Source organism: Electrophorus electricus, chromosome 2 (assembly GCF_013358815.1).
Source record: "Electrophorus electricus isolate fEleEle1 chromosome 2, fEleEle1.pri, whole genome shotgun sequence".
Lineage (NCBI taxonomy): Eukaryota > Metazoa > Chordata > Actinopteri > Gymnotiformes > Gymnotidae > Electrophorus > Electrophorus electricus.
This window is the reverse complement of record NC_049536.1, coordinates 19,889,562-19,902,400: the sequence shown is the minus strand read 5'-3', so window position 1 is coordinate 19,902,400 and position 12,839 is coordinate 19,889,562. Positions and strand designations below refer to the sequence as shown.

Genomic DNA, 12,839 nt, shown 5'->3' with positions numbered 1-12,839 from the left:
AATATTTACTTTTAAAAAGAAGTAAAAAGAAACACCTAATCAGACCTAAGAATGTTCCAGGCATGAGGGTACTTAAATGACATCCCTCCACTCCAACCCCTGGCCTACTTTACGACTCAACCGTGTATGCGTGAAGAATGAAGACTGGTCAGCCCTGCATGTACAAAAGCACTAATACTGATTTGAGAAATGGGCAGAACTTATGCCACCATGTAACCCACACTTACAGTACGTAACAGGATGGAAAGCTTTAACATTTTGTAACAGCATGAGAAAAATGATGCATTGATAGACAGGCATAAGTACAGAATTATTAGTTCACTCTAAGCACCACGCTGCTCTGGCTCAAAGCCCATTTAAGCTGGAGGCTAATTTGTTTATAGTTCTATGGGAGAGACGAGCAACAGTGACCTTGGGGTTAGTGAGGGTAAGGCTCATTAACTCCCGAAACTACAGACTCGTACAGCCCATATAAGTTTCTGATTTCTTTCCATGAAAGAAAAAAAAATAAAATCAATGTCTGATTTACACAGCAAGTTTATTAGATGTATTTAAGTCTCATTGTAAAGGTATTGGTTCACACTGCAACTCCCCATGACCTCATCACACATGGACTGTAAGTCAATTTTCAAAGTTCCCAGTCTACTTAGTACAAAATGATTCAGTGTTGAGCTGTTTCCCCATTACTCTACTTGCGTACTACAAGTGCACTTCATGGAGTGCACTTGTGGACAGCAGAGGTATGTGCACTCAAATCACACACATAAGGAGATACAGAAAGAGCCCAGTGAGAAGATGGAGATGGACAATAATGCAGTGTAGGTCTGCATGGTTCGCAGCATGCTCATCCCTAACCATGTGTATAGGGCCAGCCTACATGGGCTGCTCTCTGGGGCGAGTCACAAACTGCCACCACAGTGGGGGAAGGTCACCCTCCCTCCTGGCTGGAGGCAGAGCCTCCGATTTGGGCCCATCTCCTGGGGTTTCCTCCTGCAACTGCTGGACCTGCAGATTAGATTTCAGATGAAGGTTGGTACTATTAATCGAGGACTGAATTTAAGAGTTTTGAAATAAAGTATGATTTTGAAAAATTGTCAGCCTCACATTAGGCTAAATTTTATGAAAAGATGTTCAGTCTTAATTTAAGTTCAACACCAAGGTATAAACAGGCAATAAGGCACACATTAACTGACATACTAAGAAAGTGTCTGTGTGTGAACACTTCACAACACAATTAGCTTGTCTACTCCTTTCTGATCCGTTATCTTCCTTTGTTTTAAACAGCCTAACCAGCTCCGTTCTACCACAACTCATTAAAATGAGACAGATGAGGTAGGTGTTAGTCAAGCACACACCAAAAGAACTGAAGTAATCCCAAAGTCTCCTACATTTTCAGTCAAGTAACTAGCGGGTTATACCACCAGAAACAGCTGTGTGTGGAGTTTGTAGAAGTCCTCATTCTAGACCAGGGCGGTGTGACACCCCTCAGGGAGCTGATACGCACCTCCCTGTCCCAGCTCTGGGCTCGCAACTTCTTCCACTGCTCCCTCTTCGCAAAGTAGTCAGGGTACACTGCCTTCTCAGAGGGGTGCCAGTGATCCAGGCACCATTCAGGAACCTAACAAAGCAAAGGGCTCCAGGTCAGTCACCTGTACCGTGCACCCCCTTTTCTTCAGAGGGAAAAGGCCTGTTATACAGTAAATCAAATGATCATGTCACTGCTCAACTACAATGCCAAAATATAATAAAACAAACCCCACAGCAAACCACAGTGATTACAGGAGTCATGGAGTAGCCTATTGCCATATTGTTATTACCTTATAGCAATCATATCTCTCATAAGAGGTTCCACCAGGTGAGTCAGGGAACAGGTAGGGCTGGGGGTGCTGGTTGGCCCAGAACTCCTCTTCTCCAGCTTTCAGTAGCTTGGTGGCTTTTATCATGTCTCTCTCATCCTTATGCTCATCAAACCGTGACCTCAGCATGCACGCGTAGAAACGATACTTATCCCTAAAACGGCAACAGTGACAGCCACACTTGCTGTTTAACCAAACTGCTGGAGGTACTGGAAAAAACAAGGCGACCCCAATGCACATTTTTCCCCCTCCGAGTTTCAGTTCTTTATTTAAACGTTCTTATGCATGCTTTAGGGAGCAGAAGTGCGAGAATATTAGCTGGAAACAAAAGAAGGTACTGTCATATTAAACCATAACATGTAGGCAAAACGTAAATTAGAACCAAGAGTCTAATTTAACATTTATCAGCCAAGTATGCTAAAAAAATAAAAGATATTTGTCTTTGGTTAAACGGGTTAATATAATGAATAGTAAAAATAGTAACGAAAAACGTGTCCTGAAAATAACCACAGAATTCAGTTTACATCGGCCTGGAACAGTCTCAAAGTGGGCGCAAAGTGTTTTGTTAGTTCTGCTGTTAAGGAACAAATTGCAACCAAGGGCAGTTTTAAACTTAGGCTGACCAGGTAATCGCAGGTCCCATGGCAGTTGCGGAGTCATATCCTGCAACGAGCGCATTTAACATGCCTCTTTTTAGTGCCTATGTTTAGTTAGCTAGCTAGATAATTTTCCCTTAGCATGAGCTCGTCACCTTAATAAAATTGACCCTCCATCCTACCTACGCTTTAAATTAACCTTACCTAAACATTTGTGACACCTTTTCTCACGTTACACACTGAGCTGTGTAAGATAGCTAAACTAATTAGTTGATTAGTTGTCTATTCCACCTTTTCACAAGAGACAGTTATATCACATATTAGCATACGCCAACATTAGCTAGCAAGCCATGTTAGCTGGTTATTAGAGCAACCAGCTAGAATAATGTTATAGTTATGCATTATATAACGAAAATACCTCAATTCAAATGTTCTCTCAGCTACTGTGGTCATCTGGCGAGCTTCCATGGCTAATTTATACAATGTCAACTAGACAGCTAGCTAGATTTCACGAACGTCAAATGCGCAAATCTCAAATACGACTTCGCCAATTTCAACAGTTAGCCATATAACAGCTGCTTTAGATAAGTTAGCTGCAAGGGTTTGCTGCACACGTCTATTGCAACTTACTGCTGATATTTTAGCTGTACATTATAACGACATTAAGGAATAGAAATAGCTAGCTAAAGCTACCTAGCCCAGTAAAACCCTCCAGCTAGGTGGCGGTGTCGCGAACAGAATGACCCGAACGTCCCAACGGTACAGCAGAAACCGTGTTCAAACCAAAACGAAGCCAGCCTACCGACCTTGACAAACCACTCAACAGTACCTGAAAATGCACCATGATTCGAGGTGCCTCAAAGATTTTTTGTACAGTCGTAAGACCTTTTGTTGATGAGTTAAATATGCAGCCATTTTCCCCCGTCACCTTAGCTGCGCTCGCAGTGGGTTGTGGGATTTAGGCTGTTTGTAGTTTAGTAACAACAATAACAGTAAGAAACAGGCAGCAAAAAGTAATTCTAGACCCTCGAATATTACAGCTCAAAAATTAATGCTGTATTGAAGTGTTTTCACTGTCCACTATAATTTGTGAAAGGATACTTTTTAAAATTATTTAAACTGTGCACAAAACGTCTCTGTGATTATCGTTTGGGCATCAATATCAGTTATTACGGTAGCTATCTTTACTTGCATTATGGGAGTGGTAAAACTCGCATTTAGATTTTGTCATGCTGTGGTTTCTAAATTTACCATGGCTAACTTCAGATTCATAGGTAAGGGTCGAAGATATCGCAAACATTTGGTGTTTTCATTTTTAACTTGACAACAAGGCAGACCTATGTGTCGTGCGAAGCAGCTACGTTCATTCATTCATTCAGAGAAAACATTACGTTTGCCACGCATGTGTGGAAATAAGGAGTTAGCTCAGCCTTCTCCATTTAAGAAAGGCTTTAGCTGATTTTGAATTTAACACACAACAGTTCTTGTATTCTTAATACAAGTTACGTGTTATTTTCTATCTCTCTATGTCCAGATATAGGTATTAATCTTACAGACCCCATGTTTAGGGGAATATACAGAGGAAACCAAAAGCATGAAGGTATGAGCACGCCTTGTACTGTGTCATCTGGTTGTACTCTATACTCGCAAGTCTCGGTGGCATTCAGTTTCATAATTGTAAAATGTCTTCCGTTTCTTAGATGATTTTCATCAGATAATTGAAAGAGGTCTTAATACTGGGGTTCAAAAGGTGCAGTTCCCTCTCAGCATTTCTGCCGGTGTCATGTGTGCCTGAGGCTTACCGAATAAAACCCTGCATGTTCTTTTCAGTTTATAATCACTGGTGGAAACCTGGAGGACAGCAAAGAAGCCCTCAAACTTGCTCAGAGCAGAGGTGAGAATCGCATCCTGCAGACTGCTCACAGTGGGTGAATAAGCCTCACCCTGCAGGCTGAGTGTTTGCACCAGGAGAATTAGTCTAGGTAATTAATCAACTGATACTCCCAAACTGCTGAAAGAGTCAGTGTGTATCTAAACTGCTATAACACTTCCAGTCGATTCCTCTCTCTCCCAAACATGTCTAAACTGAAAGAAGCAAATGTGCTTGTCTCGTATGTCCTGTGACTTAAGCATTGCTTTTTCCTCATGGCACTGTAGTATGCCACTGATGTAGAAACATCTTGGTTTGGTCACCCAGAAGGGTTGTCGCACAAAAATCACCATAAGATAGTAAAGGCGGTTTCACGTTGAATCTTCTTTGTTGTGATAAAAATGATCTTGGCGATGCTTTTTGAGAAACATGGCACTATAATAGCAGGAAGAAACATGGCAATTTAATTACAATTGTTTTTTTGTTTTTTTTTAAGTTGTTCATTTAAACAATATACCTATATGTTGATGGAAAAACAAGTTCTTATGAAAATGATGGATAGAATGACATGAATCTTAATTTATTAGTATAATTCAACTTTGTGTACCAAAATGTGTGTGCTGTGCTGTCTCTCTAGATGAGTTCTTCAGTACTGTGGGCTGTCACCCAACATGCTGTGCTGAGTTTGATCAGCAGGGGGCAGAGCAGTACTTCTCCGCACTCAGAGAGCTGGCCATCAACAACAGAGGAAAGGTGGTAGCTATCGGGGAATGTGGCCTGGGTAACCCGAACGTTTTATTACCATAATATTAGTTCTGTAAATGTTGGCATGTAGCTGTGAATGTATGGTAAATTACAACTTTAGCGTTTATAAATTGTTCAGTAGTATGTGCAGTGATTTAAATTATGACTCAGAAATGAAAAAGCATTTACCCTGTTTCTCTTTTGACTATGTCTTTATGTATTGCAGATTTTGACAGATTAGAATTCTGTCCAAAAGAGACCCAGCTGAAGTTAGTAACACCACATCACTCAGTGATTACATTTTGTCTCAGCAAATTGAGCAGTTCAATGCATCAGTGCAAACATTGTGAAACTGGTGTATAGTGAGTGAAGTCCCCCTTTCTGCTTCACCACTCACAGGTACTTTGAGAAGCAGTTTGATTTGGCAGAAGAGACCAAACTTCCTATGTTCTTACACTGCCGAAACTCTCACAGAGAATTCCTGGGTAGGTCTCGGCCTCTGATGATACACAAAGATTATTATAACATAATAAAATCAATATCTCATTGAAACCTCTCTCTTATAGGGTAGTCTGTGATCTCTCTCTCTCTCTCTCTCTCTCTCTCTCTCTCTCTCCTTATCCACAGATATTATGAAAAGAAACAGAGAAAGGTGTCTTACAGGGGTGGTAGGTGTCACATCCAGAATCACCACTTTTATTTCATTCTGTCCTGCTAGAGATTTACTGTCTTGTGCTGCAGATGTTTTCAGTGTTGTAACCACAGCTGTGCTGTTTTGTAGGTTCACTCCTTTGATGGGACAAAAGAAGACGCTGCCGCTATCCTAGACCTGGATCTTTATATTGGCATCAACGGATGGTGAGCGTCTGATTTTTGTTTCGCCTCTCAAAGTATATCTATGAATGCAGGGATGTAATAACAGAAGAACTGTGCAGGAATATGAGATTGTAATTGTAGAAGGAAGAACTCTCTCTCTACACATGGCTAACATATGTTGATTGTAATGACGCATGTGTGTTTTAAGCCCATTATGGTGCTGTGCTGACATATCAACACATGGCCAAAAGGGCTTTACATTTAAAAAGACTCCACTTAAACGTCTGTGTAATGAACTGACAATTGTATAGATAATAGTATTTTCAGCATACTTGCCACACATTGGGTGTTTAGAGAGAAAATAATTTTTCCAGGAGGGTGTTTTTTTTTTTTTTTGTTTTTTTTTTTTTAAGTTTCTCTGAAATTTTACTTGGCGGTTATAGCTCTTGCTGGGAAACAGATTACAGTAACTTTGGTTTCAAGAACCCTGCAGTTTTGCTTCTGAGAGGGGACTGACCAGTACCCTCTAAATGTCCCTTCATTGATTTAAGTAGCGTGCCTCTTCCCTACCCTTACATTTTTAAATAACCATAGACAAAATGAAGAGCAATGGCATGACTCAGGGAAGTGACTGATATCGCTAATGTCTTATTCCTGCTCGATTCCAGCTCCCTGAAGACCGAGGCAAATCTAGAGGCCATGAAATCTATACCCACTGAGAGACTGATGATTGAGACAGGTGTGCTGAAATGTGTAGAAACCCCTGACATTCCTACATGTTCCTGTGTAAATTTTCACACTTTTGTGCATTTTTTTTTTAACAAGAACAGTAGTCAGCGAGTTACATTCATCAGTCAACGTTTCCATTTAAGTTAACCTTACAGCATCTGCAAGCAGCAATCCTCACATATAGCTCCACTCTCACATCATTCGCCCTGTAGACACTGAATATCCTGCATCTTCCTACATGTTTCTCTCTGTGTCTTCCAGATGCCCCATGGTGTGGAATCAAAAACACTCATGCAGGATCAAAGTTCATTAAAACTACATTTCCCACCAAGAAGAAGTGGGAGGTGGGGCACTGTGTGAAGGACAGGAATGAGTCCTGTCATATCATGTAGGTGACAAAGCAAAACAACATAATGCATAACTATCATGCTGTTGGTGGACTGTCAGACTCACCAGTTTCTCTAAATGCAGAACGTTTCTTTGGGGGACAAAAGCTTCGTCTTATGTTTGAAAAATATATTTTTAGTACATATGCCTCTTTACTGATGTAAGTGAAAACTTGTGGACATGTGATAATCTGTCCTGCAAATTTAGCTGGTGTGTTTTAAGTCTGAAAACCCTTATCAGGTTTTGACAAACTAAACTTGCAAGCAGTGCACCAGATCAAATTGTGCTTTTTATTTTTACCATGTGTAATCTTTTTTTCTTCCCTTTATCCCATTACAATGACTAACCGCTGCGAGATAAGTGTTCCCAGTCTGCATTAGCAGGATCATTACATGATTAATTTAGCACACTAAACTGTGTAGTGCTCCAGGTCTTAGGGACAGTATGTGAGAACCATTACTGATGCACCAGTGTGGCAAGTCTGATTTCGAATGTCTCATGCCTTTCTCAGACAAGTACTGGAGGTGATGGCAGCAGTGAGGAATGAGGACCCAGGAGAGATGGCCAGCACAGTCTATAATAACACGATGAAGGTGTTCTTTTCCGGAAGCTGAAACCACAGGCTCTACGGTTTTGTAAAATGTTCGCCTTGAGGGATAACACAGCCGATCTTTTAATGCCAAGTCTCTCTCACCTTTGCTTGCTGCATGGAAACCATGCCCTGTGCGGTTGAAACAGACTCGAAATGAACCCAGACCTGAAATGGATTTTAAATAAACCCATGTGCTTTAAAACTTGACATGGTTCTTGTTTGTTTGTTTGTTTGTTTGTTTAGAGAAATGCAACAACAGTTTCCACATGACACAAAGCACCTGTTTAATTGTGGTCTCATGAGCTGCGTTGGTGGTCAGAAGGTATTGTCAAAACAGCGCTAGCAAAACTGCTGGCGACCATCCTTGATACTTTTTTTTTTTAATCCATTACGGCTTTTAAGAAGCAAACAATAAAAAACATCAATTACTAGAGAGTGTCTGAATGAATGTAATTTCAAAGATTTAAAAAAAAAAAAAAAAAAAAAAACAATGCAAAAGGATTTTTGCAGCAAGCTGCTTAACTTTACTGAGTTTGATCGCTTATCTAAGTAAACGGAATGACATCAGGGCCAAACCCTTTGAAGTTTGCAGCGTCATGCGGAGTTTAAAAACTCAATTCACTTCCGCGTTCTTCGCATAGCAACAGGAGGTAAGCGAAGATGGCGGACAGCGAGGATCCCATCTAACGTGCGTGAAGTCGCAACGAGGAATTCAGTAGCGCAGGGGATTTTTTAAAATCCAGATACGGATCGGGCAAGACCTGCCATGGCATCTACTAACGTCCGGATCAGTCAGCAGGCTTTGGCTGTGCTGGACGTGGCTCTCCGGGTCCCTTGCATCTTTATAATCGACGCCATTTTTAACTCTTACTATGATCCCGGAGCTTGCTGGGCTGGGGCAGTCGGCAGGGTTTTAGTGCGAGCGCTTGGTAAGATTAACGACCTTCCCAACTCGCTGCGACAGACAGCATGTGTAACTTAGCTTGTGCGGTCGCTTTGCTCCGCATGTCATCCAAAGGGGTTGGCGTTAGCGGGCGAGCTGGCGAGCTCAGTTAGCTTGATGAGTCGCTAGATGGCTAGCATAGCTATCACTACCTTGTCACTTGTCAGAAGAATTGCTTTGGCCTCCTTACACAAGATAGCTAGCTAGGTTAGCTAGATATGCGTATGGCAGAGCCGTTTGGGAGCAGATAGGCCTCTGAAGTGTTTTAAGTGCATGTCTGTCTTATGCCATTCCCAAACCCCGCGGTCTTATTGATTCCTTAACTTGTCAAAACGAAACCAAACAAGCAAGCAGACGAGGCCACGGTAGTTCGGCTCCTGTTGTTTTGGTGATGAAATGAACAAGGTGCAGCTACAACGACCGAACAAGAAACTTTAATCTTTTTGACACGTTATTTTTCGCTTAATGCTACCAGTATATGTGATTTGTTTAAAAAATTATTAATGCTTTCTACTGTCTATCTTAGTGTGCAGATAAAATGTTGGATAAATCTTCCAAATTTCTGTTCCACTTTAGAGTAATGTATCTCTGAAAGTGGATATGTGAAGCAGAACTGACAAGTGTTTACCTCACTTTGTGTTTCAGGTATTGTAGTCTGTAGTGTAGTGCTGGTGCTGTCCCAGAAGTCCCTGTTCAAGTTCTACACCCTGTTCTTCGCCGTGCTGCTGGCGTCCGTAGCAGTGCTGATAAACTACTACGCTACGTCCCACATAGACTTCTCTAGCTCCTACTACAGGGTGGCGTTGGGCTTCCAGTTGCTGCCCCACAACGGCCCCAGCCTGTGGCTGGGTCTGGCTGTGCTACAGCTGCTGTTCGGCACGGGCTACGTGGCGCTGCTGAGCGTCCGTCCGCCTGGCGCCGCCCTGCTGGTGCTGGACGTCCTGCTGCCCCTATCGGGGCTAGTCCTGGAGCTGCCGGCTGACGCCAGGCACCTGGTTGCTGTGGCATCGGGGTTGGCTCTGGCCTCGCACACGGCCGCGTGTTTGCTCGTTCGGCTCAGGTGGTTCTACTACTCCTGCCGCTACGTGTACCTGCTGGTGCGGCACATGTACCGCATCTACGGGCTGCAGTTGCTCCTGGAGGACACGTGGAAGAGGATCCGCTTCCCTGATGTGCTGCGCGTCTTCTGGCTGACGCGAGTGACTGCGCAGGCCGTCGTGCTTGCGTACGTGGTGCACGCAGCACGAGCGGAGGGTGAAGGAGAGCAGCCCTACCTGACGTGGGATGTATTCTGGGACTTGTGCAGTAGTCTGATCATCAGCGGTTGTGATTCCACGCTGACCGTGCTGGGCATGAGCGCGGTCATCTCCTCCGTAGCCCACTACCTGGGGCTCAGCATACTGGCCTTCATCGGCTCCACCGAGGAAGAGGACAAGCGTCTGGGATTCGTGGCGCCCGTTCTCTTCTTCATCCTGGCCCTGCAGACAGGCCTTAGCGGCCTGGACCCCGAGGAGCGGCTGGTGCGGCTCAGCCGGAACATGTGCCTCCTGCTCACCGCCATCCTGCACTTCATCCACGGCATGACGGACCCTGTGCTCATGTCGCTGAGCGCATCGCACGTGCCGTCGCCGCGGCGACACGCGCCCGCCCTGCTTGTGTCGCTGGTGCTGCTGGCGCTGCCTGTGCTGCTCAGCTGCATCCTGTGGCGTCACTACGCGCTCAACACGTGGCTCTTTGCCGTCACCGCCTTCTGTGTGGAGCTCTGCCTCAAGGTGCTTGTCTCGCTCACCGTCTACGCCCTCTTTATGATCGATGGTCGGTGTAGCGCGCTGTGGGAGAAGCTGGACGACTACGTCTACTACGTGCGCTCGGCAGGCAACGTCGTGGAGTTCATCTTCGGTGTGGTCATGTTTGGCAACGGCGCCTACACCATGATGTTTGAGTCGGGCAGCAAGATTCGCGCGTGCATGATGTGCCTCCACGCCTACTTCAACATCTATTTGCAGGCCAAGAATGGCTGGAAGACCTTCATCAACCGCCGCACCGCCGTCAAGAAGATCAACTCACTGCCCGAGGCGAAGGGGGCGGAGCTCCGGGGCATCGAGGACGTCTGCGCCATCTGCTACCAGGAGTTTGCCTCATCAGCGCGCATCACACCCTGCCACCATTACTTCCACGCCCTCTGCCTGCGGAAGTGGCTCTACATTCAGGACACCTGCCCGATGTGCCATCAAAAAGTGTACATCGAGGACGGCCGCGATCAGGCTTCCTTCTCCAACAACAACGGGTACGCTCCGGCCGGCGAGGAGCGGGCAGAGTTTGCAGGAGGGGGTGAGGCAGAGGCTTGGCCAGCAGCAGGAGCAGGGGCGGAGCCTGATAACGAGCTGTTGGAGGACAACGACAGTATCGAGTATGATGAGGACGAGTGGGGCACGCAGAGCAGTGCGACTCCCGTAGAGGAGGACTACATTAACGATGACACAGACTCAAACACGGACTGAACGGATATCTTAAGTTGAATGGGGAAAAAAAGTATCTTAATTTTCAAGATCAGGGAAGTTGTTGTTTTTTTTTTTTTTTTTTTTTTTTTCTCCGTGCTCCTTTAGGTCTTTTTGTTTTGTTTCTATATCTGTGTCTCTCAAAGGGCTGCTTGGAATTAAAGCATACTGAGGCATGAACAAGTGCTTAAGCACAGGGTCAAAAGGCCGAAACACAATGGCACGTTGCTCAGGAGTGTGTGTAAAATGCCACTTGACTTGGAGAAATCTTCACTTGCTGGCCTGCCCAGCTTCAAAAGGAGAGGCTGAAGCTGACATGCTACTGCTACTGAGGCTAAAGGGGACATGCTACAGATATACCTCCTTATGGCTACTACTGGTCTCTTGTGCGACCTTGCTTCAATTTGTGTACATTGTTGTACATGTAATAAAAAGAATGGCATGCTTTCCCTTAGTAAAGAGAAAGCTGCATCCATCTGAATGTTCTCAGAGGTGACGAGACACAGCTAAGCAAAACCCTGCCCCATGTCTCACCCATGTCTCACCTCAGACCGTAATTGTGTTAATCTCCGTATTTCAGCTCATCCGACAGTTCACTTGCAGCTTGAACGTTGTTTTCTCACCCTGGTAAACATTCTACAGCACAAATAACACATTTCTTACATAGGGCTTGCAAATAAGGTTTCGGAGCGGTAAACCACTAAGTGATTGTTGCTGGTGAGAGTTTAGTGATCATAAATATAAATGCTAGAGTGAGAGCTGATCTAGGGTCAGTTATTTATTGCCCAATTGGATTTAAAAATTAAATGACTGGTTAGTATTGAAAACGCACCCCAAAAGCAATAGCTAGTTTCAGTTTGGAGTCTTTTCATATAATAATATAATATGGGCTCATCATACTTTCTGCAGAAACATCTGGATGTGGTATAATCTCACTGTGGATGGTTCTGATGGAGCTCAACATTTTCATGATATTCCAAAAAAAAAAAAAAAAAGAACCTTATGTACTAGTGTGTCTCTGATTCAGTCGCCTGAAAAATTACGTCAATATGGCCACCAAATGCCCCCCCCCAATTTCCTGAGATCCTTTATACATCCTGATCTGTGTCTCGTATTGAATCAGTGTACTGAATAATGACTGATCTGGGACCGGCGGAAATTGGAGTGATTTATTTTGCTCAGTTGTCACCGTACTCGGTTTCTTTATGAAATTAACGAAGGGTTTTCGTGATTGGACATGATTTGCTTGTTGCAGTTCTGGTGGAGTTGTTGATTATTGCCGTTTGCTAAGAGGATTTAATAAAAAAAATCCTTTATTCCATTGCATTATATGTTTTAAAACAAGATACTTTTCAGACGACTGTTTCTCTTTGACAGTCTGGAAATCGGCACAACGAGGGTACTGTTATGTTTTGATCAGATTGCTCTAGACGGAATATATGCCACCAAATAACCCGATTTAACAACCAGGAAACTGGATTCTAAAAACCGTTCACAGACAGTGGGTCAGCTAGCCGCGGGGTCGTTGACTGGTCTTTTGAGTTCTGTATTAAGCACAATTTAGATTATTACACATTTGTTAACAGTTTCAAACAAGAATGTATTGTATATATTTCTAAGACTGCACCACATGATTTCATTTTGGTTTATCGTAAGAATAATAAGTAAATCGCTGCTCACAGAAATATAAAATAACTATAAATGTACTGTAGTATATTGCCGTTTAAAGTATTTTTTAAACCACAAGGTGGGACTATTACACTGGCACCATCTGAGAGGTGGCGTTAAACCGTTTTTACACATCTAAT

The 12,839-nt window shown here is 43.7% G+C and overlaps 3 protein-coding genes across 3 annotated transcripts; 2 read left to right on the top strand and 1 right to left on the bottom strand.

The window, feature by feature from the left end:
• Positions 1-519: 519 nt before the first annotated feature.
• On the bottom strand, positions 520-3,409 carry ndufb9 (NADH:ubiquinone oxidoreductase subunit B9). The gene is made up of 4 exons (XM_027023887.2): positions 3,282-3,409; positions 1,818-2,010; positions 1,505-1,618; positions 520-1,005 (listed from the first exon to the last, which is right to left on the bottom strand). The coding sequence occupies exons 1-4, from the start codon at positions 3,365-3,367 to the stop codon at positions 874-876; spliced, it is 525 nt and encodes a 174-aa protein (XP_026879688.2). The 5' UTR covers positions 3,368-3,409; the 3' UTR covers positions 520-873.
• Positions 3,410-3,661: 252 nt separating this feature from the next.
• On the top strand, positions 3,662-7,797 carry tatdn1 (TatD DNase domain containing 1). The gene is made up of 12 exons (XM_027023899.2): positions 3,662-3,726; positions 3,987-4,052; positions 4,153-4,202; positions 4,283-4,346; positions 4,960-5,103; positions 5,293-5,335; positions 5,466-5,551; positions 5,694-5,734; positions 5,848-5,924; positions 6,551-6,621; positions 6,873-6,999; positions 7,510-7,797. The coding sequence occupies exons 1-12, from the start codon at positions 3,705-3,707 to the stop codon at positions 7,610-7,612; spliced, it is 894 nt and encodes a 297-aa protein (XP_026879700.2). The 5' UTR covers positions 3,662-3,704; the 3' UTR covers positions 7,613-7,797.
• Positions 7,798-8,240: 443 nt separating this feature from the next.
• On the top strand, positions 8,241-12,357 carry rnf139 (ring finger protein 139). Its single transcript, XM_027023907.2, has 2 exons — positions 8,241-8,519; positions 9,179-12,357. The coding sequence occupies exons 1-2, from the start codon at positions 8,357-8,359 to the stop codon at positions 11,032-11,034; spliced, it is 2,019 nt and encodes a 672-aa protein (XP_026879708.2). The 5' UTR covers positions 8,241-8,356; the 3' UTR covers positions 11,035-12,357.
• Positions 12,358-12,839: the final 482 nt, after the last annotated feature.

What these genes read in the sequence shown, in the direction of transcription:
- ndufb9 (XM_027023887.2), bottom strand. Translation starts at nt 3,367, where the DNA reads ATGGCTGCATATTTAACTCATCAACAAAAGGTCTTACGACTGTACAAA. An exon ending in GAATCATGGTGCATTTTCAG is followed by an intron (nt 2,011 to 3,281) that starts GTACTGTTGAGT and finishes TTGCCGTTTTAG; the next exon opens with GGATAAGTATCGTTTCTACG. An exon ending in AGAGATATGATTGCTATAAG is followed by an intron (nt 1,619 to 1,817) that starts GTAATAACAATA and finishes TTGCTTTGTTAG; the next exon opens with GTTCCTGAATGGTGCCTGGA.
- tatdn1 (XM_027023899.2), top strand. Translation starts at nt 3,705, where the DNA reads ATGGCTAACTTCAGATTCATAG. An exon ending in CAAACTTGCTCAGAGCAGAG is followed by an intron (nt 4,347 to 4,959) that starts GTGAGAATCGCA and finishes CTGTCTCTCTAG; the next exon opens with ATGAGTTCTTCAGTACTGTG. An exon ending in AAAGGTGTCTTACAGGGGTG is followed by an intron (nt 5,735 to 5,847) that starts GTAGGTGTCACA and finishes GCTGTTTTGTAG; the next exon opens with GTTCACTCCTTTGATGGGAC.
- rnf139 (XM_027023907.2), top strand. Translation starts at nt 8,357, where the DNA reads ATGGCATCTACTAACGTCCGGATCAGTCAGCAGGCTTTGGCTGTGCTG. An exon ending in GGTTTTAGTGCGAGCGCTTG is followed by an intron (nt 8,520 to 9,178) that starts GTAAGATTAACG and finishes TTTGTGTTTCAG; the next exon opens with GTATTGTAGTCTGTAGTGTA.